The sequence below is a fragment of the Canis aureus genome, chromosome 18 (assembly GCF_053574225.1).
Source record: "Canis aureus isolate CA01 chromosome 18, VMU_Caureus_v.1.0, whole genome shotgun sequence".
Taxonomy (NCBI): domain Eukaryota; kingdom Metazoa; phylum Chordata; class Mammalia; order Carnivora; family Canidae; genus Canis; species Canis aureus.
In genome coordinates, this window is record NC_135628.1 from 21,393,540 (window position 1) to 21,413,452 (window position 19,913).

General features: G+C 39.4%; 1 protein-coding gene across 5 annotated transcripts in view; it reads right to left on the reverse strand.

Moving 5' to 3' along the window:
* The window catches only part of SNX10 (sorting nexin 10), a 74,478-nt gene that overhangs the window by 9,702 nt on the left and 44,863 nt on the right, over positions 1-19,913 (reverse strand). For 4 of the 5 annotated variants that reach the window (XM_077856463.1, XM_077856464.1, XM_077856466.1 and 1 more), the window contains 2 exons: positions 4,453-4,539; positions 352-452 (listed from right to left, as the gene is read on the reverse strand). In XM_077856463.1, the coding sequence (XP_077712589.1) occupies positions 352-452; positions 4,453-4,539 (188 nt within the window). The remainder of the gene's footprint in view (positions 1-351; positions 453-4,452; positions 4,540-19,913) is intronic. The other variant, XM_077856467.1, reaches the window with a different exon arrangement.

Sequence of the window (19,913 nt, forward strand, 5' to 3'; positions counted from 1 at the left end):
GAAAGCAAATTATATGATAATTATTGTGTAACTATCATATAGTTGTATATGTATCTTATGTCACATATGTTATTATAGTTCTATAATAAGGGTATGAGAAAATTAATTAAGTTAAAGAAAAACCCATTTTTAAACATTCCTGAGGCCTTCCATGGCCAGTACTTATCAAGTTGAGGAAATTTAAGTGGTAAATTTTGAATTCAGATGCAGTAACCACAGAACTAGCTAAAGCTAATATACTGCAATAAAAAAAAAAAAGCCTATGTACTATGTTGTCTACTGCACAACAAATTTTAAAATATTGAATGTAATAATAAAGTCTCCTCAATATCACTTATTTAAATCACTTACACCAGCAGTGCATTATTTTGGAGTCTCTGCCTCAGCCACACAAATTCTCTGTATCTTCTTCGCACACAGGATGTTTTCATTGTAAAACACATGCTATTGGTCTGTTTAAAGAAAAAAACACATATAAGTTTTCCTTGAGGAAAAAAAAAAGTTTTTTCTTGCATCTCTTACTATATGCACCCATATACATTTTTAATAGGATTTTTTAAAACCAAAAATACATTGGCATTTATGCTAGACTCCCATTTTGCACAAAACCCACCAATATAACATTGCTGAAGACAGCTGGGATGACATCAATGAGCAGTGTCATCCTGGGGCGAAGCATGACCCCACCAACTCCCTGAGTCCTGAGGCAGCCTCTTGCTCACCTATTAGCACTGCTATCAAAGATGAATCATAAAAATTAAACAAATCCTGAAGTCTAAGTGACCAATAAAAACTCAGGGTCATCCTTTCATTTTAACACCATCCATCCATCCGTGTGTGTAGCTGCAAAAGACCTTTGGGAATGAGAGACACATTCTTACAGCCCTTGACATGATGCAAGAAGCCGTCATATCCTTGATATGGCCATCGGTACAGATCACACAAATCACCAGGCATCCTGAAATCATTTGGGGCGGGGGGGGCTGAAATTACCATAGTTTAATCACAAAAGAGCTGCTACAGCACCAATCCAGACATTTCCCTGCACCCAAACCATGTTTATACTCTGAGCATCCTCAACAAACTGTTTCCCCAACAGATTTTCTTCCAGAGCCTATTGGTATCATCAATTTTACTTCCAATGTTCTAACTTGCCGAATGGTGGGTCTTCTCTCCCTTATGTTTATCTCATGTCTGCATCTTGGGGTCTTCTCTGACTGTACTGAGCTTGAAGCAGCAGCCCCCTGAGAACCATCAGGAGGATCAAGGTAGGCATGCCCACCCGGATGGGATTCTCCACTGCGTAATCTTGGTTGTTTGTGGCGGTGATCAGGATGTCTTGGGACAGGGGATACCTGGGGCTGATCATGTGGAGGAGTTTGTGTTCACCATAGCATCTGTACTGGCCCCTGTGGGTCGGGTCTACACAGCCCCAGAGGAAGTCAGAACTGGGCTGCCTGTCTAGACAGTGGGGAGTTCTTCGTCCTGTGACCCCCAGGTGTAGAGGGTCACTGGGGTGTACTGAAATTGCTTTTAAAACAGCAGTCTCCTCTACTAGACATGCAAGGTAGAGTGAGGCATTCAGTGCATGGGGACAAACATCTACGTGGGGAGCCTGCAAACCAGTCCCACTCTGCCACAGGACAAATCACTTCAACTCCAGTTTACCAAATGGTAAAATGCGGACCAAGTAGTACATACCTATTTCACAGGGTGGTTGTAAGGAGTGAGATAAGTACCTGGCAAATGTTATCTATAAATATTATTAATAGATAATACATGTTGTGTGTCCTTCCAGCTACCGTAAAGTAGACTTCGAAAAAGTGACCCATGGAATCCCCATCCTAAGCAAAACAGCAATGCTTCTCCTTCAGGTAAGACTGAACCCAAGACTGGTAAATACAAGTGTTTCTCCTTTCTCCTTTCTCTAAACAAGAGACTGGCAAATATCTGTCTATTGGTGTTGTAAGGAGATCTCTATTCTCTGTATTTATGTCAAAATTCTATTTCATAATCTTTACATTGCCAGATGAAAAAACTGTTTGCCCCAAAGATTTATATTCTCTCAAGATTATTATCATTCTACCACTTAATAAGCACCCAGCACTTGTTTTCCTTGGCAAACGTAAGTGATTATGTGCCTGAGGTCTTAAACTGTTCCTATGAAATGTATGGCATGGTTCCTGATACTCCTGAACTTGATAAAGTTCGGAAAGCCTCAAAAGGAAGAGGGGTTAAGACATCTGTCCCCAAAGTAACTACTGGTCTAAACCCCATCACCTTTGACAATATGGCAGCAAAACGTTTGTGGCACAATCTGTGCGTGGATTTCAAAGCACACCAGGGCCTCACTCTATAAAGTGATCAAGTGACAGCAGACCATTTACATCAGAACGAGGCCCTCACAAGGCCTGGGCAGATATCTTCTCAGTGCTCCCTCCCCAGAGGGGACCAGGCCACTGCAGGGACTCCTGATGCCTCACCTACAACTGAGTCAATTTCAACTCCCTTTCATTTCTCTGTTCTGAATTACTATGGATGTCAATGTCATGGATGTTGACTGAAGATCCATCTGGTACCTATACCAGACAGAGGTCCATTCATAAGTCCTTCATTTGCAGGACAAGGTCAGGAGAATATATATAGTCCACTAGTTTAAAATACCAAATAAATGCTAAGATGCCAGAGTCACCTGGTATCATTTCCCTTGAGGTTAATTTAAAAGGGTTAACCACCAGTTTCTCTACCTGCAAAGCTCTATGGGTATAGCATCTGAGGGAGGCTGACAAGAGCCCTCCAGGCCCTCCCACCCATTCCTAATCATAAACAAGTATGGACAGTTCAGACCAGAATATGCTGAGATCACTTATTTATTAAGCTCCTCTAAATCTATTTGCTTATTTCTGCTATCTACCAAGCCAAGATTTATACAATGTCAATTTATTAGCATTTCAGCAGAATGCCAGAAAACCATCAAATAATACTTGTGGAACCTATCATTTCTGGCTTGAGACAGACATTTCTGAATTCACCTCAAGCTATTTATGTAGCAGAGAAAAATCTATGCTTTCATTTACTCTCTGAGGATAATTAAATTTCATGTCTACCATAAAGAGTGATAAGGATCCACATATTTTTTAGAGGAAGTTAAAAAGGTAACTAGAGAATTTCATTTCATTTTCAAATGCTTAGTCTTACATACTCATGTTATAGTTTTCTACACAGAATCCGTATCTGGTGTGACTTCAGGAGTAAAACCAAAACAAAATAAAAATACAAGGCATACACTGGCAGTGACCTTCAACACAATCAATAAAAAGTAGTTCTAAAAAAACACAAAACAACCACCACCACCAAAAACAAAACAAAACAAAACAAAAACAGTTCTGAGTTTTTACTTTATTTTCTAAGTTGGGGAACTTGGGAAGAAAAAAAAGGGAAGAAAGGAGGGGGAAAAAAAGTTTTATGGCTGATGCTTGGGTGTCCAATATACCAGGTTAAGTATTTACAATGGGAAAACTAAAGGTGGCTAAATTTTACTTCATTTGAACTATATAGTCACAGATAAAATCTGAGCCTGTTTCTATGTTCCCAAGAGAATTCTGGACTAAATCTGATGGGGAAAGTGACATCTCCATGATCAGGGCCAATAAACTATAACCTGTGGGCCATATCCAGCCTGACACTTGTCTTTGCAAATAAAGTTTTATTGGAACACAATTACATGTACTCATTTACATACTGTGTATGGCTGCTTTCACCTACAAGAGCGGAATTGAGTAGATTCAACAGAGAATGTATGGCCCACAAAGCTGAAAACATTTACTACCTGGCTCTCTACAAAAAAAGTTAGCTGTTGAAGATGATCGTAGAAGGCCACACACCACACAGCATTATCCAAGAGATTATAATAAAGTATTATTTCCAAATAAAATACATCATTTCTATTTATTTACTTATGTTAATTACTCAGAATCTAGATTAAGGCAAAATAATTGCACGTATTCATTTCCTACTTCCTTATTCTACATATAAAACCACAGCACATCAGTTTTTCAGAGAACTCTATATTTCTCAAAACCTAAGATTTATCAGGTAATATATTACACAGAAATATGCTATAACAAATCATAAAGAAATACCATTAATGAGCTATAAATACTCTTTAATGGTGAATTTTAGATGTATTCACATATTCATACATGTAGGCAATAAACATTAAAATATTAATATTAGTAAAGATACAATAAGGAACTCAAAGGAGTAATTTCCCAGCTTTAGGAGCCATCTGACTACCCTGTTGGAGATACAGGCATTACTTGTCATCATTCAAATTCCACTCTTTGAATTAGGAAAATTTTTACAGATTTCAATTTTTAGTATAACAGTGCCCCTTAAGATGTATACCTAAAAATTACTATGACCTCTGTAGACTCTTGACTGCATACTTACATGAATACATATCTCATAGTCAATATAAGAATGCCAAAAGTCCTCTTTCTGAATCCGAGGATCTCGAACCCAGACGCTTACAAACTCCTGTAAAGGCATCATAAGAAAAGAGATGTTTCAGAATCGCAAGGAGGTCTGGAAAGAGCAGAGGGAAGTGATGCTACCAAAACAAAACTGAAATGAGCTGTGGTCGTTAATTCTTAAAAAAACAAGAAGTAAGGTTAATGAATCAGGCACCACAGGAAGTCCAAAAGTACTTCTGCCACAAATGGAATTTTCAAAATGATGCAAAACCAAGCTGGGTGTCCTTAAAGTCTTACAGGTTATATAATGACAAGAAAATATACTCGAATACGGATTTTTCATTTTTAATCATGAAAAGTATGTTCAGGGTTTTCTCAAATCATAAAAGCGGCCATTTCTTACTTTCTTCATCCCTCTACATTAAAACTAAGTCATTCCCTAGAACAAAATATAAAAAACTAGTGAAGATCATGTGAAGCAAGCAATGGAAGATGAAAATGACTTCATGTATGCAGCCCAGCTTCATGAGATTAAGCAGCAATAACTTATTAATAAAAAAGATAAACACCTTTTACTCAATACTTTTCTATTTTTAAAATATATTTTTCCATTTGGTGAATCATTTCGTCTTCATAACCTCATGTTATAGATAAAAGTTAGCAATGTTAAAAAAAATACACGGTAGATAATCTTGTTCCTTTTTAAATATAGTAAGAATTGGAAATAAAATTTAAAACACAATACTTTCCAAAAAGTGCCCTTTACTACATAAGCTTAGTTTAAAAATATGAAATCACGTGCAACAAACAATTATTATGTTTGGCACAATAAATTTTAAAGTAAGTTATACTCACTTGGTGATCATAAATTTGCTAAATGAATTATTTTATTTAAAGATTCCATTTATTTTAAAGATTTTATTCATTTATTTGAGACAGAGAGTGAGAGAGAAAGTAAGCGTGAGTGGGGGAAAGAACACAGGGAGAGGGACAGAAATTTCCCAGCTGAATGCAGAGCCCCAGTGGGGCTCAATCCCATGAGCCTGAGGTCATGACCTATGAAATCAAGAGTTGGACACTAAACCAAATGAACCACCCAGGCATGCCTAAAGATTTTACCTTTCAGTAATCTCTACACCCAGCATGGGTCTCAAACCCAACACCCCAAGATCGAAAATTCCACGCTCCACTGACTGAACTGGCCAGGCATCCTGAATTTTTTTTTAAGATTTTCTTTTTATTTATTTTTTTTAAAGATTTTATTTATTTATTCATGAGAGACACAGACAGAGAGAGGCAGAGACACAGGCAGAGGGAGGAGCAGGCTCCACGCAGGGAGCCCGACGTGGGACTCGATCCCAGGATTCCGGGGTCACGACCTGAGCCAGAGGCAGACGCTCAACTGCTGAGCCACCCAGGTGCCCTAAAGATTTTATTTTTAAATAATGACTATACTCTATATGGGCTTGAACTCACAACTCCAAGATTAAGAGCTGCATGCTTTACCAACTGAGCCAGCCAGGCACCCCTAATTGAATCTAATTTTAAATATTTTAACCTTTTGTCTAAAGAATGGGGTATCAAAGCTGAAATTTTAGGCATTTGTTACTGCTTTGTTTTGGTACATCGGAAGGACAGGCTAGGAACGCTCTAGAGCAGAAGCAGAAGAGAGATTATGGTGTGTTCTGGACAAAGCACCTCCATTCTGTTACATAGATTGTAAAGTGAGACTCAGTACAGAGGATTTTTTTTTAAGGTGAAAAAAATAGTTCGTATCCCCTCTTGCCACCTATCAAGTGTCACCTTCTAAGGCAACATAATACTTTATTCTTGAATTTGAGATTTCTGCCTCACTGCCTCCCCTCAGTATAAGGGGATTAGGAGTTCATCTTTCCAAGCTTTACTTTAAAATCTCTTCATTATGTATTTTTAAGGTCATTTAGAAGACAGACAATAAAAACAAGATGACCATACAGTGATGCTCTACACATTTTTGGCCTTTATTTCCCAAAAGCACATTAAATTATAAGAGAAGCTGCCCAGAGATGGAAACTGGAACGAAACCCAGGCATGATGCCTGAGTCTGTGCACATTTCACCTTGATCTCCTGTCTGTGGGTGTGTGTGTTTTTAACTCATTTCCCTGGAGTATTTTTCACATACCCAGCATTCTTAGAAGGAATGAACCGGTCATCAATGAATCAATGAACAGAGGGCAAATAGGTTAGGAAGAGAAGACCGGCATCCAGGGCAGACATTTACTTTTCCAAATCCCCCATCCACACATACACTCAGGGCTGCCTTCTCACTTTCCTGGTCCTGGGTACTTTCTGCCACAAAATATATATATATATATTTGAAAAAATCATACTTTATGACTACACTGACATAAAGATGAATATATCAATATTATATATTAAAACCTTTACTTTCATCTAAAAGTACATTTTACTTTTCTGATTTTAAAAGAAATCAAAACAGAGGCGCGTGGGTGGCTCAGTCAGTTAAGTGTCTGCCTTTGGCTCAGGTCATGATCTCAGGGGCCTAGGATGAGCCCCCACATCACGCTCCCTGCTCATCAGGGAGTCTGCTTCCCCTTCTCCCTCTGCCCCTCCCCCTGCTTGCTCTCTCTCTCAAATAAGTAAAATCTTTAAAAAAAAAAAAAATCAAAACATTTTCTTGGATCCTGGTCACCACTATGCCTAATGGAGAAGCCAGTGGAGCCCACACTGAACAAGGCACAACACGGGTAACAGCAGCCAAGGTTTCTCTATGCCACCCCTTCTGGCTCTTCAAGCCAGAAAGCACCTAGTCATCAGGTCACATGTAAGCCATGTGCCCTCACAGGGTGCTGGCAGCTCCACTTTTCCACTTGGAGAGGCAGGAGTTCTTGAATTTACCAAAAGGGAAATTAAAAATTTCCAATAGCGGAATGTTCTATATTAACAGCAGAAGCCATGTACCTGTTACTGAAATAGTGGGCTTTTACACAGATTTTTAAAAAATGAAAAGAAAGGAAACCCATTTGTCAATGTGCTGCAAACTTATGATTTAAAAAAAAATTTTTTTAAAAAGATTCTGAACTAAAACTATAAAACCCACAGCTACTACAGTGTCACAAACCCCCTAACCACTCAACACACTATTAATTAATAATGGTAGCAATGACAAATAGTTCTGAAAAAAAATCAGGGCTCTTTTCCCCTATTTGCTTGCTACTGTCCAACTGTTAACATGTAAGCTGAGAGTAACATATCCCTTTTCATGGAAAGAGCAGTGATTATGGTCACAAGACTAGGAATAAATTTTGATTTATCCACTTTCTAAATTATTAACTTACTCACTGAGCCTGTTTCCACATTTGGAAAATGGGAATAATGCTTGTTCCAACTTATCTCAGCTGTTTGTTAGGAGTATCAAATTATAAAACACTGGTGAAAATGCTAGGAAATTTTTCATTTAGCACTATGTGAATATAGGGGTGCCCCAGTGGCTCAGTTGGTTAAGTGCCAGACTCTTGATTTCTGCCCAGGTCTCAGGGTCACAAGATCGAGCCCATGTCAGGCTCCGTGGTAGAGGTGGAACCTGTTTAACCTGTTTAAGCTTCTCTCTCTCCCTCTCCCTTTGCCTCTCCCACCACCCCTGCTCATACCCTTCCTAAAAACAAAAAACAAAAAGCAAAATGTTTCAGTGCTATGTGAATGTAAAGTATTATTACATAGAAAGGAAAATGCTTATAAACCCAAAGCACTGAGACCTTCCCACAGACACAGGCAAGAAGCAATTAAGCTAAACCAACTGTATATATTTTTAAAGTACAAACTATTAATTTAAGAACCCAGCAGCAAACACTTTAACACTGTAATTTTTCAGTAAAACACTGACCTAAAGATTTCACAGTACTTGCTCAGAGCAAGCCCCTCATAATATTTGTAGAAGGAATGGACAGCATAATGACAAATTACAGTAAAAAAGTCCTTTCTTCATCTCCGTGGGTTGGAATTCTCAGACTCTGCTATTATTATCACTCATTAAGTCTAATCTTTACATAGGGTAGGGTATGCTGAATACATATTCTAAAACTATGCCGGGTGGGGGAATGGGGGACAGTCTTCTAAGAACAGCGATGCAGGGGATCCCTGGGTGGTGCATCGGTTTAGCACCTGCGTTTGGCCCAGGGCGCAATCCTGGAGTCCTGGGATCGAGTCCCACATCCGGCTCCCTGCATGGAGCCTGCTTCTTCCTCTGCCTGTGTCTCTGCCTCTCTCTCTCTCTCTCTCTGTGTCTATCATGAATAAATAAAAAATAATAAAATCTTAAAAAAAAAAAAAAAGAACAGCAATGCATTTTAAATGCACAAGTTTGGGGATGTCTGGGTGACTCAGTGGTTTAGCATTTGCATTTGGCTTTTAGGTCATGATCCCAGATCCTGGGATCTCCCTCTGCCTATGTCTCTGCCTCCCTCTCTGTGTCTCTCCTGAATAAATAAATTAAAAAAAATAAATGCACAAAATTAGCTATGGTGCTAAGATTCTAAATATTTTTTCAATCTTGAAAATCTTTAACTTGGAGTGCTAAATATCACTATTCTTTTGCGGATGGTGAGCTTTTCCCTTCTCACTCTCTTAAACACTGCTGTGGCCCCCTGAGTGTCATCCCCAGCTGTTGTTCCTCACACCCTGCTGCACTTCCAGGATGATCTCATCCAAACATATGGTTTCAAGCACCCAGCATGAGCTGATGATTCCATCTCCATCCCAGCCCAGGCATCTCTCCACATACATATCCAGCCTCTTGCCTAGTGGTCCCATGAGCACAGAGGCCACACTCTTGCCACACCCTCTTGCTCTCCATCTCATTTCCAGCCAACCCACCAGAAACCCAGTTACCCTAGACTTCTCTCTTTGACTCACCTCCCAAATCCACACTGACCAAGTTCTCAAGATTCTCTTTTTTTTTTTAAGATTTTATTTATTTATTCAAGAGAGAGAGAGAGACAGAGAGAGGCAGAGACACAGGCAGAGGGAGAAGCAGGCTCCATGCAGGGAGCCGGATGTGGGACTCGATCCTGGGACTCCAGGGTCACGCCCTGGGCCGAAGGCAGGCACTAAACTGCTGAGCTACCTGGGCATCCCCCAAGTTCTCAAGATTCACCCTCCTCTGAACTACCCACAACTCTATTCCCCCTGCAACTGCTTTAGCTCAAGAACCACTTGCCCAACATCAGTGCATAGGTGGCTAATTGATCTCCGGGCCTGTACCCAATTCATCCCCCACACTAAGAGAAGAATGGCCCCAAAGCACACATCTAGTAATGTCACATTGTCCTGCTTAAAACATGCCCCTTCAAAACCTGCCCCAAAATCTTCAAGATCAAGTTCAGGCTCCCTAGCTAGCCCAACAGAGTCTTTCATGATTTTCACTCTACTCATTTCCAAAGGCTTAACAAAGGTCCCCCTATAGGACATGCCAGTTTGCACCTCCATACCTTTGAATATACTATGCCCGCTTCCTGGGCTGCTGTCCCTACCCCCCCTTTCCTCTTTTTTGCCATCATCTTTCTCTTGCCTTCATTTTCTTCTAACGCAAATTCATTTTTCAAAATGCAATTCAGTGTCTGGAAATCCTTTGACTCACCTAGTCTGATTAAGCTGATACTTCTCTAAGCCGCTAATGCCTCTGGGCCCTGTCCCTGCTCACCACAGCTTACTGGGCTGCTCATGCCCGAAGGTCTCCTCTACCAGATGCTGAGCTCCTTCAGGGGAGTGCAGGCTCTCATGTAGGACATGAGTGCACAGCCAATGTACTCCATTAATATCACTTAATAAATAAATGAATGCCTGCAGGAATGAATGAACTGCCTTTAGGGAAAAAAATGAGATCAAACTTCAATTGAAATAAAATCCTCATCCACTTGGGTTCTTGGAGTCCGTGAATTAATGATAAGTTATTTAGCAGCTGGTTTAAAGTTTATCTTAATTTAACAAACCCCTTCCTCTAAGGGTGTGCCAATTAACAGCATATGGCTACGGGAGCAATGTTTAAGATCTATGAGAACAAACTGTTTTTGAGCACCCTAAAGAACTCCAGAAGCACCTATTTACATAGAAATAATTGAAAATCATTCTGATGGCTTCAATAACTTGGGTCCCCTAAGACCTGTACCAGACAACAATTTGTTTGCCTAGTTGGAGTTAAAATATGTACTTGAAAGTAATAAAAGTACATTTATTTTAAAATATTCTATGATTCAGATGGGCCTCCCCTCCCCCACCTTGCAATTAGTAGGAATTAGTGAAGTTTCACCATGCTTCCAGCTATGAATAGCACACCCAGGAAGCCAAGGTTCACCTATAATCTCTTAATTAGACGCATCCCTCACGATGCTGCCCACCATCCTTCAAAGGAATGTTGACAGTCTGTCAGCCACAGAGGACAGCTCCGAGTTCCATACCTAGAATCATATGGATTTCCTATGAAAATTGCTTCAGCAGCAGCAGTTAGTCAATTTAATAACCTTATTAAACACTTTAATGACTTCTTGGGCCTAATGACTATATCTAGTATGAAGGAAGAAGCCAGGCAGAGTAGAATTAAAAATTTAAACTAACTGATTCCTACTGTTCTCCATGTGGGAAAAGGCTTCTGAAGAAAGAAAGACTGCTAGACTCTGAAAAATCTAATTCCTGTGTTCTCTTATAATAATCACTCTTTGATTTCAATACACCCTGTCCCCCATAGCCCCCAACATCCCAGGTTCAACCTTTGTCTATTTATCTGTCTACCTGGTCTTTTTTCTTTTCCTTAGCCTGGACAGGAGATGAAATTAACAATAAAAATAATCGCACTGCATAGGGTACTGTGAGAAGTGTTTTATATATGTTTCTCTTTCATCTTTACAACAATCCTAACAGGTCAATAATATTAACATCCCATTATACATATAAGGAAAGTAAAGCTTCTAAAGCTTAAGCAACTGGCCCAAAGCCAAATGGCCAATAAGCTGAGCTAGGTTTCAAACTCAAACCTTGCTCCAAAGCCTGTGCTCTCAAACATGTTCTATCTAGCGGTTCTTTTAGCAATGATAAATCTCAGATAACCTCCATTTTCACTGTAATCGTATTATTTTGGAGGGGGGGAAAATTATCATCTTTGTTATCAGCTAAAATACCAGTTCAAAAAACATGCATCTTTCCAAGGCTTTCTATTCCACCTTTATATTTCTAGCCCCAAGCACAGCATTAGCACATAAGTCGTCATGAAATGTTTGAGAATTAACCAACCAACTGATTACAAAGATGATTCAAAAACAAAAGATGTACAAATGCTATATGCTGAAAATTACACGATGCAGTTGAAAGCAATCAAATCAAAGAGGTTTATACTTCTTTGTATATATCCATGTAAGTATATGTCAATACTGTGTTCACGAGCTGAAAGACTCAACACAGTAAGGAGATCAATTCTCTGCAAATTGATCTATAGGTTTAATGCAATTCTTGTATAGATCCCAGTAAGATGTTCTGAAGACATAGATGAACTTATTCTAAAATTTTCATGGAAAGGGACAGACCCTAGAATAGCCAAAATAATTCTGAAAAAGAACTAAATGAAAAGAATACCTCTTCCTGACATCAAGGCTTACTAGATAGCTACAGTAATCAAGACCATATGGTACTGGAAGAGGTACACAGATCAATGAAATAGAACCGAAAACCCAGAAATAGACCCATACAAATATGCCTAACCGATTACTGACAAACATGTAAAAACAATTCAATGAAGGACAGATAACCTTTCAACAAGTGGTTCTGCACCAATTTAACATCTACAGGCCCAAGATGAACTTCAACCTGACCCTCATACCTTTTACAAAAGTTAACTCAAAATGGATCACAGATTTTTTTTTAATTTTTATTTATTTATGATAGTCACAGAGAGAGAGAGAGAGAGGCAGAGACACAGGCAGAGGGAGAAGCAGGCTCCATGCACCGGGAGCCTGACGTGGGATTCGATCCAGGGTCTCCAGGATCGCGCCCTGGGCCAAAGGCAGGCGCCAAACCGCTGCGCCACCCAGGGATCCCTGGATCACAGATTTAAATGTAACCATAAAATGATTAGGAAAAAAATCTTTGGGACCTAGGCCTAGACAAAGAGTGCTAAGACTTGATACCAAAAGGATAACCCACATAAGGAAATGGTGATGTATGGGACCTCACCAAAACTAAAATCTTTCCCCTGCAAAAGATCTTGCAAAGAAGTTGAAAAGACAAATGACAGATGGAAGAAAATACTTATGAATCACACATCCTTCAAAGGGCTTGTACCCAGAACCCGTAAAGAATTCCCAAAACTCAACATCTGAAGAAAGGATTCCATTAGAAGATAGGCAAAACACCCAAAGAGCTATTTCACCAAGGAGGACACACAGAGGGCAAGCAAGCATGGGAAAAGGGGTGCCAGGTCATTAGCTATCAGGGAAATGCGGGTGGCCACACAGTGCAGTATCACTGCACCACCACCTGTTACTGGTGGTGGTATTGCTACAGTTTATGTTAGCCATTTTGATAGGTGTGTCTTTTTTAAATTTTCACTGTAGCCCTGCTTTATATTTATAGTGCAGTAAACATAACTATGTGCTAACTGTAAGAGTCTTTACTCAGATTACAAAAAGATGAGTAGGGGGGACAAATGCTAATAAATCAAGACCTCTAGGTATTACTAAGTATTCATTGTTCAGAGGTTTAATGAAAATTTTCTTTCACAAAAACGAAAAACTTGTTTCATTTTGTGTTCGCTTTCTCAGGACATTTCTTTTTCCCCTATTCCAAAGTATGTTTTACATGGTTATGCATTTAAACTGAGGACTCATTCATTCATTCAATTAAAGAGCACTGACTCTGTGCTAGGCACTGTTCTAAATTGCAGAATTTAACCAATATCTTATTCACCAGGGTTCTGTTCAGGACTCCCACATAACAAATCTTAAAACTAAAATTTAGCCCATTTTACACACTGCATTCTTTACAAATAACAAGCTTGAAAGGCAGAAGGAATGTATCAAGTAAGCTTCGTATTTCCTAATAATAGTTATGACAAATCACCTAAAAGATACAGTACAAGGGATGCTACTTGCCACTTTATAGCTTGGGGTATTTAAATACCATGCTCTGGCAGTTTTGAATGATGATTTTTTAAGAAAGCTTTTATTACTTCAGGAGAAATAACTTGGATGAGATTCACTTAGACCTGCCTTTTGTAGGACATACAACGGAGACCCAAGCCAAAGGCAGACGCTCTACCACTAAGCCACCCAGGTACCCCAATGAATAAAATCTTTAAAAGAAATAAAATTACACTGAATTATATATGCTCACATATAGAGGTTTCTAAAAGATTGTGCAGTAAATAAAGCAAGGTATAAAACAATATTTATATTATACTCCCATTTGTGTTAAAAAGTATAAATATGATATATAACATATGTGCCAATGACATTTAATATATGTAATAATGTATATATAATATAAAAATATATATTACATAATATATAACAAAAAATACATAAAAGTCCTTGTTTAGTTGGACAAAAAACTGGGAGTCTAGTAAGGAGGGGGGGCTTCATTTTCATGGTGTACTCATCTGCTTTTGAAGTTTTATATATATCCTTCTTTAATTACATACATGATTTATCCTTACAGTAATGAAGGATTCCTGATGTTGCAAGCTTCTTTACACAAGCAGTGTCCCAAATTAAGGAGTTATCTTTATATCTCATAACACATTAAGAAAAGTGCAGTGGAAAAAACTCATCTTTTGCAATAAGAAGTAATTGCCAACCTGTGTTAAACCACACCACAAGGACACAATAGGCAAAACTCAGTTTGTGAAAACCTCTATAAACAAAAGATGCAGTTTCTTCAACAAATAAATTGCAAAAGGGAAAAAAATGCAGAATGACAGACTTTAGTAAATATATGAACCAAATGCCATGTGTGGTCCCTATTTGGATCATGATTAGAACAACCAATATATATTTTCCACCCCACCAACAGAATCAGAAAAACTTGAACACTGACTGAATATTTGATGGTATGAAAGAATTAATATTAATTATTTAGGGTGTGATAATATGGTTGGTTCCTAAGAAGGGTCATTTGTTAGACATGTATATGGAAATATTTACAGATGAAAATACACAATGTCTAGAATTTGTTTCAAAATAATTCACTGTCTGATAGGAGGAAACAGATAGGGGTGGGGCATAATTTGGTCATTAATTAATAATGTGTTAATTGTTGAATGCTTAGGTACATAAGGGTTCATTATATTATTCTTTCTGCTTTGTGTATGTTTAAAATTTCATAATGAAAAGTTAAAACCAGAGAAAGTAAAAGGAAAGAAGAGTGGGAAGAGGGGCGGGGGGGTCATCCCAAGCAAAGTGCTTGATGAAAAGGAACAAATGTGGCGCTCGAAGGTGAAAGCAAGTCAGAAATCGATCTGAAATGTTAACCATTGTTCAACATTTATCGATGCCATTATCATAATGATAGTCTAAAACTTATCTATCTTTAAAAATAGGATTTTTTCATTACTGTAAGGATAAAACATGTCTGTAATTAAAGAAGGATATATATAAGACTTCAAAAGCAGATGAGTACACCATGAAAATGAAGCTCCCCTCCTTACTAGACTCCCAGTTTTTTGTCCAACTAAACAAGGACTTTTATGTATTTTTTTGTTATATATTATGTAATATATATTTTTATATTATATATACATTATTACATATATTAAATGTCATTGGCACATATGTATATATCATATTTATACTTTTTAACACAAATGGGAGTATAATATAAATATTGTTTTATACCTTGCTTTATTTACTGCACAATCTTTTAGAAACCTCTATATGTGAGCATATATAATTCAGTGTAATTTTATTTCTTTTAAAGATTTTATTCATTGGGGTACCTGGGTGGCTTAGTGGTAGAGCGTCTGCCTTTGGCTTGGGTCTCCACAGGGAGCCTGATTCAGGACTCGATCCCAGGACCCCAGGGTCACAACCTGAGCCGAAGGCAGACACTCCACCACTGAGCCACCCAGGTGCCCCTCAGTGTAGTTTGTTTTAAAAGTTTTAGATATAAAGAAATATCTCCATATATCCTACATCTAGTTTCCCCTATTATAATATCACATCACAATAGCAAGGAAGGAAGGAGGAAGAAATGACCAAAAAATTCATTTGGGGGAGTAGGAGAGATTTCTGTCTTGTCACTTCCCTTCAACGTCCCCAGGATCACAGGACCTAGGGGGAAGACTTGCTTATGGGATATTCTTTAATGATAGTCATTGGTTCCAGCCCAGTCAGTTTCCAGCTTCCCAGTAACAAAAGCATGCTTTCCTAGAGGAAGCCCAAAAGAGTACCATTAGTCAGTGCAAACATATCCCAAATATGTAAATGTTACGTTTTGAGGCAACACAAACAAAATAGCAGCACATCCCTCATATCCCTCCCTGCATGGCCCTGTCTTCTCCCTCGCTGACAGGGTCCTTGTGGCACCTGGAATTCTCCTGGGTCCACCTGGGTCTGCTCCATTCAGGATATCTGCTGCCATAAAGCTGCAGGATTTATTGCCACTAAGGTGCCAATGACCGATAGTTGCTGTCCAGTATGAAGTATGTACATTTTGAAGAAAAACCCTTGCCCTAAAGATATAAATTTCTCAAGGGAGAATCTGGCCATGGTGATCCAGGGCAGCAGGGGAGATATACATCCACCCCGACACCCACATACACAGAAGGGGTTTCAGCCCACCCTTCTGGTCATATCATATAGGCAGAACCATCCCATTTACACCAGGGGCAGAGGGACAAACCCAGTGCCTTGGAGGGACCAGAATGTGGGACCTTATAAAACATCATCCAGCAGGAAGGAACTGTTTATCGACACATCACACAAGAGGAGTTCAACATGGCAGGAAGCGAGGGTCTTTAATAATGCAGAAAAACTCAACTGCTTGCTCTGGACACTGGAATATAAAAAGAATGAAAATGCCTGATTCCATGGAAAGACAGTCTGAAACATGTTTTCTGACACAGTCACCTGCCTTTTCATTAGGATTCTGGGTTCTATCTCATTAAACAGGAGAGTTGATTCAGTTGGGCCCATCTAATTATTCTTATTAAAATATGTAACCATAATATTTTAATTGTAAATTAAAGTTGCACGCATGAATGAATCTGAATTCATTTTGATTTTACAATGGCCCAATGCCAAGGCCTTTTTATGGGAAAGATCCATCAGCTTGGATACTGCTCTCCTGGGAATCCAAACCAATGTGCAAATGGAACATGTTTAACTAACAAGGGAGACTCTCACTCCCTGTTCTCCTCTCTCTATAGATTTATTACAATAATAAAGCTATTTTAACGAGAGAGACTACATTTGGTTATCCACCCCCCACCATCTATAAAAAAATTTACCAAACTTCTAGGCTAGAGCTACCAGTTAGGTAGAACCAACATATCACTCCTGGCTGTCTCAGTTTTAAACAAGGATGGTAAATAGGTCTCAATCCATGTGCCAATGTCAAGATTAATTAGTAAAGTCTGCTATGGGCACCGAGTGGAAAGTGCTTTACACACATTGCTGCCTGAGTCTAGATACTAGAACAATCAGTGATATTGCATTTAGCCTTTACATATGCAGTCAGGTGGGACCTGAATTATTTCCACTAAACAACAACCAGGCACCAGGAGATTTAAAGGCTCAACCAAAATCTCCTCCACTTCTAACTACATTGACTACAGAGTAGGTGGTGAGATGAAAATACATTTTGTAATTGAGGCTTTAGAAAAGCCTCTTCTTGACTTCTAAGTGGAAGCCTGAGGATAAGGAGGAGTTAGCCAGTCAACATGGAGTGAAGTCTAGAGGAAGAGAGATTATTCCAAGCAGTGGGGAAAACATCTGTGAAAGCTCAGGGGCCCAGAGCGCACAGAACATTCAAGTCTGCAAAATAAGCTCCAAAATAAGAAGTGAGAAGTGCATCCGGGTAGAGAGAGAGGCAGAAAATGAGCCTGGGGAAAGAAGCAGGGACCGATCATACAGGGCTTTAGAAACCACATTTAGGAGTTTTGACTTTGCTCTAAGAGTAATGCGTTAGAAACCAGGAGATCATTCCAGCCACGGGTAGACAATGGACTGATACGCGATGAAAAGCACTATATTACAATACATCCAGAACCTAGCCTGACTATGCTTAGGTTCTTGCTGTCAGAGGCTAAACTTCCAAATATTAAACCTCTTTCTTCTTACTGTATTTTTTTCCTCTTCAGTTGAAGGACTTTCTAGTTTAAAATTTCTTAATGTTATATTATTATATAATTATTTATACTACAAAACTTTGGGGGGTGCTTGGTGCTCAGTCAGTTAAGCATCTGACTCTTGATTTCGGCTCAGGTCATGATCTCAGGGTCATGAAATCGAGCCCCAGGTCAGGTTCCACACTAAGCACAGTCTGCTTAACATTCTCTCTCCCTTTTCCTCTGCCCCTCCCCACTCCTCAAATCAATAAATAAAATCTTTAAAGGACTTTTACAAGATCAATAAAATACTTTATGTAGTTGGTTAAAATCTGAGTGGCTTTTATCAATTGAAGTGAGTTTATAATAAAAATCAAGTGATTAAATTATTAAGCAAAAAATTTAGAAAGTTAAAAATTTTTTTAATTTAAAATAAATCTTCTAATGAAAAAGAAAGTCTTTGTTGCTTTCATTGGCAGTTTTTTCCCCTTTGGAGAACAACTTTTAAAATGTGCCTTTGTGGGATGCCTGGGTGGCTCAGTGATTGAGCGTCTGCCTTTGGCTCAGGTCGTGATCCCGGAGTCCCAGGATCGAGTCCCTGCATCAGGCTTCTTGCACAGAGCCTGCTTCTCCCTCTGCCTATGTCTCTGCCTCTCTCTCTCTCTATCTCTCTCTGTGCCTCTTGTAAATAAATAAATAAAATCTTTTAAAAAATAAATAAAACGTGCCTTTGATATGTGCCAGTGAGCACACACTCCTACTCCCTTGGCACTGCCTGCCCAGCGGTCAGACCAATGCCTGCGTATAGTGAAGAATTCATCTCACCCAGGGGAGGTCTGGTCTCTGCCCTCAGCTACTAGAAGGTGATCTCTAGGCCCCTAGAATGTCCTGCCTAACAAGAGTACCTGCTAGCCCAGGTTTTGGCCACTAGACAGTCCAACAATGTGAATATGATGGGGGTTTAGGACCACATTGTACCAACTGCAACCTTTGGAGGAACCAGAGACTAATGATATTAGCATGACCCCAGGAGGTATTAGCATGACCCGAGGAGGACTGAAGACTAAAAAAGTCAGCCACAGTGTATGACCGAGCCCCAGTAAAAACTGGCCACCAAAGGCCCTGCTGAGCTCCCCTGTGCATATCATCACACATCAATAGGGGCAGCATAATTCCAGCAACTCCGTAAGGAGAAGACAAGTGAGAGCTCCACATTTGGACTTCTCCCCAACTCTGTCCTCTGCATCCCTTCCTTTTGTTTTTGTTTTTTTTTTTAAGATTTTATTTACGTATTCGTGAGAGACACAGAGAGAGAGAGGCAGAGACACAGGCAGAGGGAGAAGCAGGCTCCCCACAGGGACCTGATGTGGGACTCAATCCCAGGACCCTGGAATCACGCTTTGAGCCGAAGGCAGGCACTCAACCACTGGGCCACCCAGGTGCCTCTCAATCCCTTCTTTTGAGTATTTCTAATTTGTGTCTTCCCTGTAATAACCACAACTATGAGTATAACAGCTGTCTCAGGGAGTTCTGTGAATCTTTCTTGTAAATCATCAAAACTGAGGATGGTTTGGGGAAACCCTGAAATTGTAATTGGTGTGTGAAGTGAGAGAAGTCAGGTGGGGACTTGAAGTTTGGCCAACTACACAGAGAAGGTATTTCCCGAAACAAACAGCCTGATCTCAATATTATTTAATAGAGAGACAGGAGAAGAGTCTTGGTCCTGTATGGGGTTACCTCTGTAGAGAAAATAGAGGGACTGACTGGAAAGGGACACACAGTACCTTCTGAGGTGCTGGAAACATCCACACCTCGACCTGAGTGTGGTTACGCAGGTGTACACATAAGAGATAATCTGCTGAGCTGTACATATAAGATTAGGGCATTTGATGCGTTTTATAGTATACATGCTATACTCAGAAAGTTAAAAAACAAACCAAAACAGTCTTTGAAAATGGGGAAGCCAAAAAAATAGATAAGAAGAAGAAAAATTAAAAAAGAAAATGGGGGAGCCCAACCTGGAATTAAAGGGTCAAAGTGGGCTAGACATTAGAGGACAGTCTGAACCCAAAGACAGGGCTGAAAGAAAGGATGTGAGATCTAGCAAAGAAGCTTCTAGAAGGATTCTCTG